A 12,193-nucleotide genomic window follows, 5' to 3' on the forward strand; every position below is an offset into this window, starting at 1 on the left:
TGCAGCAGGTGTTGACTGCCTGGTGCATCATCATCATGTCATTGCAATACAAGTGGGAGCTAGAACAGTGAATATAAAGACAGAAAATTTGCCTTAGGCTGGCCCTACCGTATTGTACAATTCCTCTAGCCGGGAGATGGTGAGAAAACGATGCATGCTTACTCCATTTTCTATGAGTAATTTCACAAAATCCACTCTGTCCAACACCAGTGCATCCAGCATTGCTTGCTCAAGGGAGCCTACCTGCAAAGCAAGTGATTAGTTGAAGCTGTTCCCAGGTGTAGCAGGCTACATCCGGCTGGTTCAGTCACTCTAGCACAAGCAGGGAACCCTCACAAAATTCTGAGGGTTGCTCATCTATGCTTGAAATGGGATAATCATGGTTTTAATCTGCAACAGTTTTTCTGATTCAGGGCTGCATTTAAAAAATGAATATTGGAGTGCAAGCTAAAATACTCTAGGAAAAACAGATTAGGACAAAGGAACTGGAACCCCATAAACTTGTGATCCCATCTCTACCTTATTCACCATGTCATTATTATCATTATTTCTTTTCCCATCAAACATCTTATTTGTATTGGATATATTTGTTATGGGCACATAAAATCACTTTAATTCTGTCTTTTCTATAGTTTCCTTCTGTTTGTGGTGTGGAGCCTCAGGGAAACTTGAACACCTAGGAAACAGAAATAGCTTCAAAATTTGCATTTCTTTGAAGGCCCAAATGCAAAAGTTCTTCTTACAAAAAACCTCTTCTAATCTCTTGTAGGTTGGGCAGAGTTAGCATGCGATAATTTCTTCCAGTTTTTAACTTCCAAAATGATTGCAGTTTGCAGAATTTATGTAAATCTTTGCTATGATGTGGTGATGAAGACGTAACAAAGAGGACAGTTCCCTGCCATTAAAATCCCTCCTGTGTTTTGACATGTACTTACGCCCAGTATCAAAGACAAAATAAATAGTCCTGTTTACTCCATGACAGAAAAAGCAAGGGGTTTTGTACTACCTTTTAGGGGTACCAAGCTGCAGAAAGCTACATTTAAAGCAAGGATACTTAACCAGAAGCTTTCCCCATTACTATCATTATTCCATGAAGAATTGTAAATGATCGTGTAATGAAAGTATGTAAAATTTTAATGACAGTGATGAAAAAAGTGTCACAGTAGCGACTACTGTGGTCCAATTGAAACTTCGGAGTAAATAAGTTCGATTTTAGGGAGATAGAGATTGAGACCCTCTGGTTTGGATGTTTTTTCTGTGACTTCTGCCCCTGCAAAAGCTGCAGCAAAATCTGGGGGGTGACTCTTCCTCCTCTGCCTGAGACAGAGTTCAATAATCCCTCTATTTACACCCATACCACTCCTGAATGGAATCCATGCCCCTGGTGCTCCCTGGGAATAGTATCAGCCAGGGAACAGCAACTGGAGCACAGGACAGTGCAGATGTAGAGCAGGCAGATCAATGCAGAGCAGCAGCAGACAGAGAATTAACACCATCTGAGGTCTGGAGCCACAGCCCATTCCTGGTGACACTGCTGATCAGCTCCTGCAGCCTACCTGACCTCCAACATTTGTATGGCATATTTTTTATGTCAAACCATCACTTTAAATTCAGTTTTTGCGTATAAAAACATGCTGCTTGAAGAGAAAAAGGATGTTTTGACTTCGCTTGAATTTATAATCTAGTACTAAGGCAAGGCTGTACGCTTGTTTTCCTCAGCTTGAAGCATCATGCTTGGTAGTATAAACCTGGTACTTCCCGTTTTTTTCAGAGGTATGATTTCCTATCCTTAAGGCATCGCTAGATGTCACCATTTCCTTGGATAATGTTACACGTTAACCTCTCTGCAGCTGCGCAGTAGCTCTGATTGGGAACCTTGGAAACCGTGTGTTTGGCACGACCCAGGGTGCTATAAACCAAACCGAAAACACCGTCACAAACAGAATGGATTTAATACCCTGTAGGGTTCAAAGTGTTTCCAATAGAAGACGTTGTGTATACACATATACATATATATACATATATACCGTACCGGCCACTGTTGCCCATAAATAAAGATCTGGCTGCGGGCGATGTCTACTCTGTTCCAGGCTAATGCCAGGCTCAGCTGGTCGGGAGCAGATGCATTAGCTCCTGTGTATACAGATAGGGGGGCAGGGAAGAGAGCAAGGGGAAGAAGAAACAAGACATTAGGCTCATTATGCCCTGATAACTCCTCTTTGGGAAAAGTCTCACAGATGTCCACGTCATTTCTGCAACTGATCTCATAACCAACTCAAAACTTCTATTGCACCTGTTAAGAAAAAACAAAAACCAACCAACCAACCAACCAACCAAAAACTCAAATCTGGATCTGTAGTTCTCAGATTGTCTTATAAACATTAATTATTTCCTCATATTCCCTTCAAAATACAGCAGATATTACAGGTGATACCAGAAGGAGCAATTTGTGATGGAATAAACTGGTTTCCCTCCTATTGGATGGGAAGCAAGAGAACAAATCAGGATACAGATGGAGCTGCAGGAATACACACACCCCCACACATATCACATGACACACACACACACACACACACACACACACACACACACACACACTCTAGCAATTGCAAGTAGATTCAACTCATACAGACACCACTGATTTCTGGCATTTTATGCCTTCCAGCTTCATAAGAAGCATAAGAATTTTTTCCCTGTTTGTACTGAGGTGTCTTGGTGGGACAAATTTCCCTTCATGTATGAAATACCCATGTAAGAAAGCACTCTATAAAGCTTGTGTCAAGGTATAATGTATCTAAATTAAATGAGAAACTATGCAGATAATAAGATGGATTTGGAGCTGTTTGTTTTTGGAAGGGAGGGTATGTTTTTCCCTGCAGTTTTAATGGACACCATGGGACATTCCTGTCCTGCCGTGCTTTTTTAATATTTCATGGTTCTCAGCTGATTTGTAATAATAAAACAGCATTTGTGTTTCAATGTCAAAGGGAGAACTGGCCTGAATGGACTGATCAACCAAATAAATAAAGGGCCCTTTGACTTTTAACTAAATATCTGCTTGCAGTGATTAGATGATTGTAAAAAGGCTTATTTTTTAAAGACCTCATACCTCGACTGTTATTTTGTCTTTATTAATTCTTATACTGATACCATGGAGTGAGGACAAATAATAGCTTTTCATTACTTCAAAACATTTCTCTCCCATTTCAATACTGTTCGAACCCACACACTGTTCCAGCTGAAAGTGGACTCTGAAATTGGAGGCAAGGAAAACATAAAGCTGGCTTCTGAAATTCTCTGTGAAGACCTTAATAAAAATCTTTGTGGAGGTTAGCTTATAGTTTAATTCCATAACTCTCAACTTTGAAGTCAGCTTACTGCTGCCATTGCCAAGTACTTGTCAATACCTACAGTAATTGTTTGAGAGATGGTGTATTGTGAATCTTCCAAATCACATTTATACAGAAGTGAGCTCTGACACAAAGGTGGACAATGCAGGAACAGAAATTGGAACAAATGAAGAAGGAAAAAAAGAGTAGAAATACTTCTGTGACTTCTGTGGCTAAGAAGTATCAGGAATTCCCCTTTGCATAAGACACAACTTCTCATTGCTATGTATCACAACACAGACAAAAGCTCTGACAAGAGACCTCAGGGGGGATGCCAGCAACATCTGAAACTTTTGGAGTTTCTTGCACAAGCAACATGCAGCATTCAAGAACAGAAAATATTTACCTTTGAGAAAGGCAAAAATGTCTCTATATTTCAACATCCCAAGATTTATTTATAAAAACAGGAAAAAAAATACCTGCAGTGAGTATGATAGTGTAAGTTAAAACACAGTGAGAAAATAAAGTTCCCCCCCTCCTGCAGCATACAAGAGATGCTCTCATCAGATCTTCTCCTTCCTGATCTTATGTCTGTAGAAGAAGTGAGAGCTTTAGCAGGGGCTCAGGCAAGGTTTTTGGTGAGCCATGGAGGAGGTACATGGGTGAACTCTAAAACCTGCAGGCAGTGATGGTGATCCCACAGCCTGACAACATTTTGCACGTGTGATGAGGGAGCTCTAAATCCTGATTTTCCTACTGCAGCCTACAGTATGGATAGCCAGGGATGCCATCTAGTTAGAAATCATTTTGGATCAATAGTGAATCAGATGGACTAGAGAAGGAAAGTGGACTATTTACACTGCCCTCACTTCAGGCAGAAGTCAATGTAAATCACCAAGGCTCCAGGTGAATAACTTATGAGCCCTAGCAGGGAGTGTTTTCTACTTTGTGTCAAGTGACCCTACCAGTCCTGTGCCTTTTCATGCTTTAGAAAAGATTCAGCTGGCAGATGAATAGAGAGTCTTCTGGTGCATTTGGTCACAGTAAAGACAGGCTGGCATGGGGCATGAGGTGGTGCCTGCTCATTCATTCACCAAAATTGTTTTCTTTGAGCATGCTCATTGCTCCAAATACTGAGCAGAGGGGGAAGCAAGCCACGGTCCAGCATGTGTCTTTCCCATCTCCCTTCATTGTACTTAAGGCTGCCAGCAGTGGCCAAGTTTTCCTGTTGGTACATGGGCAGTCCCAGAGTTGATGCTTTTCTCAGTGCTTGTTGCCATAATGCTTGATTTCATTGTCTCACAAAGCACTGCAGATGAAGGAAATGTGTGGTTTCTCAAGGGGATGTTGTACTCCAGGTCTGAAGCTGTCTATCAGCTAGGATGCAGATTAGGCAGTATGGATGTGCATGCTGGGGCTCTGGTGCATTTGGTTGGATGGGTCCTTCCACAGTAGAGTTTCTTGCTGGAAAGCCCGTCCTTCCTTCTCATCTTTCCTGTCTTCCCTGAGGATTTTCAGATGAATGTGTGTAACACTCAACTTACTTAAGAGGAGAAAGAAAATCAAAGCTATAAATGTTTGTACAGAGCATCATATGGGCCGTGGATACCTTTAAATTATTTTATTCTACAACAGAAGTGATGGCCTATGCTTCATATGAAAAAGAAAGTATTCAGGCTATTTTAGGAGCAATTCTACCTACTGTTAAGATGTATGAATGATTCCACTCACATAAGAAAAAACTCCCTAGAAAAAAACACGAGAAGGCCTTCTTAAAATGCTCTCTCCAGTCAATCATTTCCTTGGCTGCATTCAGTACCATAGAGCATGGACTTGAGTCAGTAGGAAGAATCCAAAAAGCTATCTTTCTGGGGATGCCTGTTACTCATGAGTGTCATGTAACTTTCCCAAATCAAAGCCAAAGGATATCTGGGAAATAAACAAGGTAGAGTTAATAACCTATTGCACTGTATTATTTTAATTACCATACCATACTTATTGCATTAAAAAATGTTTTACATAATATTACTAATGTCTCTGTAATATTTACTCAGTATTCTGGTGTCTGGCTGGTTGTAAGATATGTTCCTCAAAAGAATGTTTTGACACTGTGACAGCATCTGCAGTGTGACCCTTCCTTTCATCTGCTCCTAGAGGAAAAGATGAAGGTGGGATGCAATACATTGTTTTGGCAATATTTTATCTTTGTGTATATATACCACTGGATATAGATAGACTGCTGAGACAGCTCTTAGTTCCTGCAGATGTTTGTTTTATGTTCTTAGGCTGCTTGCATAGGCTCTTGCATATCTTGCATAGACTCTTCTGCTAAAAAGTCACCCATCTATACCTTGTCTCAATATTTGGGACCAAATATGTAATGCTCCTAAATCATAAAGCCTGGAACTATAAACTCAACGCTGTTTCCTTGGTGCGCCAGGATACATATCAGACAATGAATGTTGTGCACTTGCAGGACTACTGAAGAGTTTTTATATACTTATTACAACAGGCTTTTACATACTGGAAAACGTAACCAATGTAAACCCCTAAAGGATTCTCCTGAATAGCCTATGATCTTGGTGCTCAGGTATCTGGAAAGATGAAATGACACAAAACATCTACCTAGACAGAAATGGTTGTGGGATACCCATTTCCATAGTGTGCCTAAGCATGTCTGTGCCCCCTTTGAATCAACATCTAAAGAAAGGAACTAGATTAGGGAAAACAGCAAACCAAATTAACTTTTTGCTTTGTGGCTCTTCAGGTATGATGCTGTCTCCTGTTTCAGCAGCTCTTTGGTGCAAAGGCTGTGTTTCCACAGCATTTGCTATAGAATCATCCTGACAATTAGGAAACCAATTGACAATACAAAAGCAGACAGCAAAAACAGTTACCAGTGCAGTAACCAGATAGCTGACCTAACTCTGAAACGTTTCTATGTCTGTGATTTCATGGTTGGCAGACTATCCTTGACCATCTAATACTACATGTTGGTTATTCAGTGAGCATGAATCATGACTTCCTCACAGGCTGGAAAGTATGCAGAGACTTCAGCTCTGCTTTAGCCTAACGTGGCTTTTCTCAGAGGGTACATGGCAGTAATACTCCTCTGCGCACATACCACACATCACCTCTTTCCCAGTGCTGACAATTGCACCGGGGAGGCTTCTGGAGCACAATCCAAAACATGGTTGGTGCTAGTCTGGTCCAGACATTGCAACAGCTTTGTGAACTAGGATCTTTGAAGCCACTTCAAAGCAAGAATTTTTTTTAGAACATTTCCATATGCTGTCTTTAAATTCCCTGTCATATGCCTTCTGCTTTGCTAGCAGCTGCAAAAGGACAAAATCCATTATGGTGTGAGTTCCAACTGTTCCAAGCTAAGACAGCACAAACAGTTAAACTGTATTGATAAACGTGCCTGTTATAAACTCATGTCTTTTGAAACTTACTTCCCACATTTGTGTCTCTCAACATTTAAAAAAAAATTTTTTTTTCAAACCATATGCTGTTGTGACATCCATGCAATGTAAATTGATCATCAGTTTGGATGCCATTCTGTAGTTTATTGAACATAATTTCCAAGAAAGATAGATCTTGCTGACAAGATTAAACAAGTGACTTGTGAAAACAAACAAAGAAATAATATGTGGTGCTGGGTCTGGGGTTTGTAGAATATGCTGTCCAGTAGAGCTCCTGAACTGGCAGTGTGTCTAAATCACAGAATCACAAGCTCAAAAGAGACCTTCAAGACCATCGAGTCCAACCCAGCCCTTACCTCGACTAAACCATGGCACTGAGTGCCACATCCAGTTTTTCTCTAAACCCTTCCAGGGATGGTGACTCCACCACCTCCCTGGGCAGATCATTCCAATACTATATCACCTATTCTGTACAAAACGTTTTCCTGATGTCCAGCCTATACTTCCCTTGGTGCAGCCTAAGACTGTGTCCTCTTGTTCTGTCAGTTGCTGCCTGGAGAAAGAGACCAACCCCACCTGACTGCAGCCACCCTTCAGGAGGTTGTAGAGAGTGATAAGGTCACCTCTGAGTCTCCTTTTCTCCAGGCTAAACAACCCCAGCTCCCTCAGTTGTTCCTCACAGGGTTTGTGTTCCCAGCCCCTCACCAGCCTTGTTGCCTCCTCTGGACACGCTCAAGTGTCTCTATGTCCTTCCCAAACTGAGGGGCCAGAGCTGGACACAGCGCTCGAGGTGTGGCCTCACCAGTGCCCAGTACAGAGGAAGAATGACCTCCCTGCTCCTGCTGGCCACACCATTCCTGATTCAGGCCAGGATGCCATGGGCCTTCTTGCCATCAGGGCACACTGCTGGCTCCTGTTCAGCTGCTGTCACCAGAACCCCCAGCTCCCTTTCCACCTGGGCACTGTCCAGCCACAGCATCCCCAGCCTATAACACTGCAGGGGATTATTGTCACCAAAATGCAGGACTCGGCACTTGGACTTATTAAACTGCATCTTGTTAGACTCTGCCCATCCATCCAACCATTCCAGGTCTCTTTGCAGAGCCCTCCTACCTTCCAACAGATCGACACATGCTCCCAGCTTAGTGTCATCTGCAAATTTACTAGTGAAAGACTCAGTACCCTAATCCATGTCATCAGTAAAAATATTGAACAGAACTGGCCCCAGCACAGACCCCTGAGGGACACCACTGGTGACTGTCCCCAGCTGGATGCAGCACCATTCACCACCACTCTCTGGGCCCGGCCATCCAGCCAGTTCCTAACCCAAGTTCTTAAGTCTGATGTGCGTTTAAAGAGATTAGCTAATCACAAATTCTACACAGCAAACAGCGGGTGATACTTTGTGTTTCCAAACCCTTGTTGCCATACTCACTGACCAAATCACCCACACAAGGGTGGGATGGGTCATCATATGCTCCTCTTGCACTATGAAAAGCGGCTAAGTTCTCATCAGGAAGACTGAGAAAAAGCTACTGCTAATCACTCACTGGTTTCATACATTGGTCTGCCCCTTTTTTCACACAGTTCTGGAGAGTAGGAAGAGATAAATTCTTAAAATTAAATTTATTAATTTCAAGATAACTCAGACCCAGTCTTCAAATCTCCTTACTTATTTTACTTATTACTATTATTATAATTACTATTTTTCTTTAATTTAAGAGACAAGCAGCTGTGGGAAGTAAGTTTCCAATGCCATGAAAATCTGAATGTCATGAAAAAATAATTTTGATTTATTTTACCTATTACAAATAAATTACTCATTAAAAATCAATAGACAAGTGGTTCAGCATTGTTACTTTAGACTTTGATGAAAAACCCAAGTACCTATCAGGCTAGTGAGGTATATTTACAGAAAATCAGTGTTTCTTTCTAGGTGGGCCAGAACACTTGTACAAAGACATTGTGTGAATAAGGACAACTGACTTGGCTGAGACAACAGATCTCATCTTTGCACATATTAATTAAACACCTTATGATCAGGTGTTATATAGGCACCTGATAAATCTGATCTTCCTTGAATACTTTCATAATCAGAAAGTCCTGAGGAACAGGAAAGATGAGGCATAAGTCTTAGTTCCTCTGGCTCTTCTTTTGAGCAAGAAACAAGTGTTGCTGCTATCAGCAGATTTTCAAATCAAGATTCTCAGACAAGCATGGAAGGAGATGTCAAAAGTACTTACACAGAGCCAGGTATCTCCTGAGCTAATAAAAGTTTCTTATGATGAGTTTCACCCTTAACATGAGGAAGAAAGGAAATTTTATTTTACTAAGGGGCCAACAGCACCTAATTGGTACCAATTAGGTACTTGCAAAATGGATGTTCCAGATCAGGGAGGAATGCTCATATACAGAGATCGCAACCACTAGAACAGTTGCTTTTGTAAATACTGCAAAAGAACAATTCAAATAGAAAACAATCTCCCACAGGCCTGCAATTTATTTTCTTTAGCTTCCAAGAGTCAGTTTTCAGAAGACTCCAGGGATCTATGTTTGGGTACAGACCCTGAAAACACATCTAGAAAAAGTGGAATCACAACTCAAAGATATCCTTTGCCTTATTAATAGAAAACAAGAGTAGTATTTTCAGGAATTGTCTTAAGAACAAATGTGAAGAGAATGCCTTCACACTGAGGTTAACGAAGGATTCAGTTACATTTAATATAAAAAAGAAACCTTCAATCATATTATTTCCAAGGGACAAAAAGGAGAAATTTTTGGTGATAGATGAAGTTCTTGATCTTTATTTTGAACTATTTTACTAATTAATATAGACCAGGGTCTATAATGAACTGTCACAAAAGCAAATTTATTTCAAGCCAACCTTTTGGGAGCAGAACTGTAACACGTAATGGCCTAGAAGGATGTAACAACTAGCCAAGTTTAAGATTAAAAACCCAGTCATCCCAATAGCTACTTTTCTAACTCTACAAGTGGAGGCTGAAAGGAACCTCACACTACTTCCAGAATTTCTTAGGAACCACTACAGATAACATTTCACTTTGACAATAGAGCCAGCTTTATCTAAATGGATGTTCTAACTACTAAGGTAATCTGAGTTCTTTGGCTGTCTTCTTGTGAATACTAAACTTCTCAAGTAACTAGTATGGGGGCCACCACTGAAATTTCTTGTGACACAGCAGTGATTGTGTAGAACAAAAATTCAGAAAGGAAAAACAGTAGCTGATTAAACACTATAACTGTTTAAACATTAAAGAAAGAGCTAGATTAGATCAAAGAGTTAGAGCAAGAAGCATACTTCAGTTTCACGGTATAGATTTATCATCTTGATAGATATGTCAATAAATGCAGGTTTCAGCACTTTAAAAACATCAGCTGGATTGATATAGACTCACTGTGGAGTTTAACTCTGTTACCTTTTAGTAGTGCCGTCAGGATAGCTAAATCAATATCCTGGTGTCCTTCTGATCCCATTCGAAAAACTGTGATCTGCAATGTTAATAGACAATACCATTATTGAAACCAGGGTAATTAAAAAAAACAAAACAACTTAAATCAGGGCACCATGACTTGAATCCTAAAATGTCATGATGTCTATGAGATAATCTTTATTTGCTTTATGAGAAGTTTATTAAATAGGAGTAACATACAGTATATTTTATGACATATAATTTGGTAAGATAGAAATTGTATTAATCTTCATATGGAAAAAAGGTGTTCAGTGATGCTTGCAGGGTGAAATTAGAGATGAAGGAATGTTCCTGTATTAGAGTGATGTCTGACTTAGTGTTGCCAACAGATTATGAGGAAGTATTATGAGTGGACCTAATTGATGGCATATGTAATAGAACAAATATTTTCAAGTGATGTAAGAAACCTATTCAACCTTGTGATTCTATATAGGAGAGAGTTTGATAGATAATGTAAGAATTGTGCTTCTGACAGGTCCAGGGATGTCTTCAGCTATGTATGGTCAATGACCTATCTCTCTAAGTTATAGGCTCTGAGGCAGTGAGGGGAGATACACAATTCAAAAGTAGTAAGAATTAATATGTTTGCAGCTGTTCTTTCTAGCTGGATTCACCCTTGGTTAAAACTGCATTGAAAGATACAGAAGTGTAAATCCCCTTGCTCCTTTCGTTGCCATAGCAATAGCTTTTTTTGAACCTCTGCTTCTTATAAAGCAACAGAGATTGCGGCTTTTTACTTGTGCCTTTCCTTTACTCATGAAAACTATGTCATCATTTTGATCTAAACACTTGTTACCTGTTTTTTCTTTTGTCAGTATGGACTGCCTCAATTCCTTTTTTCTAGAATAAGTGACACAAAGAATAATGCTTAATTACATAAGCATTTTTTACATTCATACTGAGTAACATCTGTTTTCATGTTCCTAGATTCCTACTCATATTGAGCTAAACTGCAGCAGTATCTGATATTCAGCAGACATCAGGGCACCAAGAGCTGTCTACCATCACAGAAGAAGGAGACATTCAAAGTCTGAAGGACAAGGCAGAACTTCAGTGGTAAGCTACAGCCTGACAGCAGAAAAATGCTGCAGAGTGTATCCCAGAAAATCCAGGAGTTTCAGAGGCTTTGGCACCAGTGACAGTAGTACAGCATCTTAGAGGCTAAAAAGCAAACTGGATAAAGTAATAGGAAACTGGCTTAGCTCATTAGTCAATTGAGTTTGGTGATGTCTAAAACAACTAATGCAAGACATTAATTATGTTAGGTAACTTCCCCAGCTAACGCACACTATTTCCAAACTAGACTTAATTTGATCCTTCAAAGTGTTCTCGATACAAAGCATGCATGATACTTTAATGACGTGTTTTCTCTTTCTCTGGAATATACAAATGTCTCTGGCAAACTACTTGATGTCTATCTCCACACCACAACTTCAGAACGGAATAGAATAGGATAGAATTAAAATAGGAATAGAATAGTAACAGAATAGAATATTTCAGTTGGAAGAGACCCTCAACAATCATCTAATCCAGCTGCCAGGGCTGGCCAAAAGTTAAAGCAGAGTATTAAGGGCATTGTCCAAATGCCTCTTAAACACTGAAAAGCATGGAGCATCAACCACCTCTCTAGGAGCTGTTCCAGGGTTTGATCATTTTCTCATAAAGAAATGTTTCCTGGTAATTTTCCGATTTTTTTCTATTTCCTTGATGACTGGTAATGAAGGTTTCCCTGCAATGCAGGCAGTCTGTCCACAGGTAATGTGATTAAAAATACATATTTCTATGCATGTCTCATCTCAAAACACAATCAGTATGTGAGGCGATGAGATCAAACCCTCTGCTGTACATGGTCATGATATGTTTCCCATGCCACAGACAATAAACTTGGAATTGCATGAAATGGCAAAATGTCTTTCTGTGTCTTTAAGGCCTCAGAAGAGGCAATCTG

At 40.2% G+C, this 12,193-nt stretch overlaps 1 protein-coding gene across 1 annotated transcript in view; it reads right to left on the reverse strand.

Moving 5' to 3' along the window:
• TRPM3 (transient receptor potential cation channel subfamily M member 3) overlaps nt 1–12,193 on the reverse strand; it is a 265,094-nt gene that overhangs the window by 57,324 nt on the left and 195,577 nt on the right. The window contains exons 9-11 of the mRNA XM_066340019.1: nt 10,192–10,264; nt 2,033–2,133; nt 109–243 (exon numbers count right to left, since the gene is read on the reverse strand). Coding sequence (XP_066196116.1) covers nt 109–243; nt 2,033–2,133; nt 10,192–10,264 — 309 coding nt within the window. The remainder of the gene's footprint in view (nt 1–108; nt 244–2,032; nt 2,134–10,191; nt 10,265–12,193) is intronic.

This window comes from Sylvia atricapilla, chromosome Z (assembly GCF_009819655.1).
Source record: "Sylvia atricapilla isolate bSylAtr1 chromosome Z, bSylAtr1.pri, whole genome shotgun sequence".
Taxonomy (NCBI): domain Eukaryota; kingdom Metazoa; phylum Chordata; class Aves; order Passeriformes; family Sylviidae; genus Sylvia; species Sylvia atricapilla.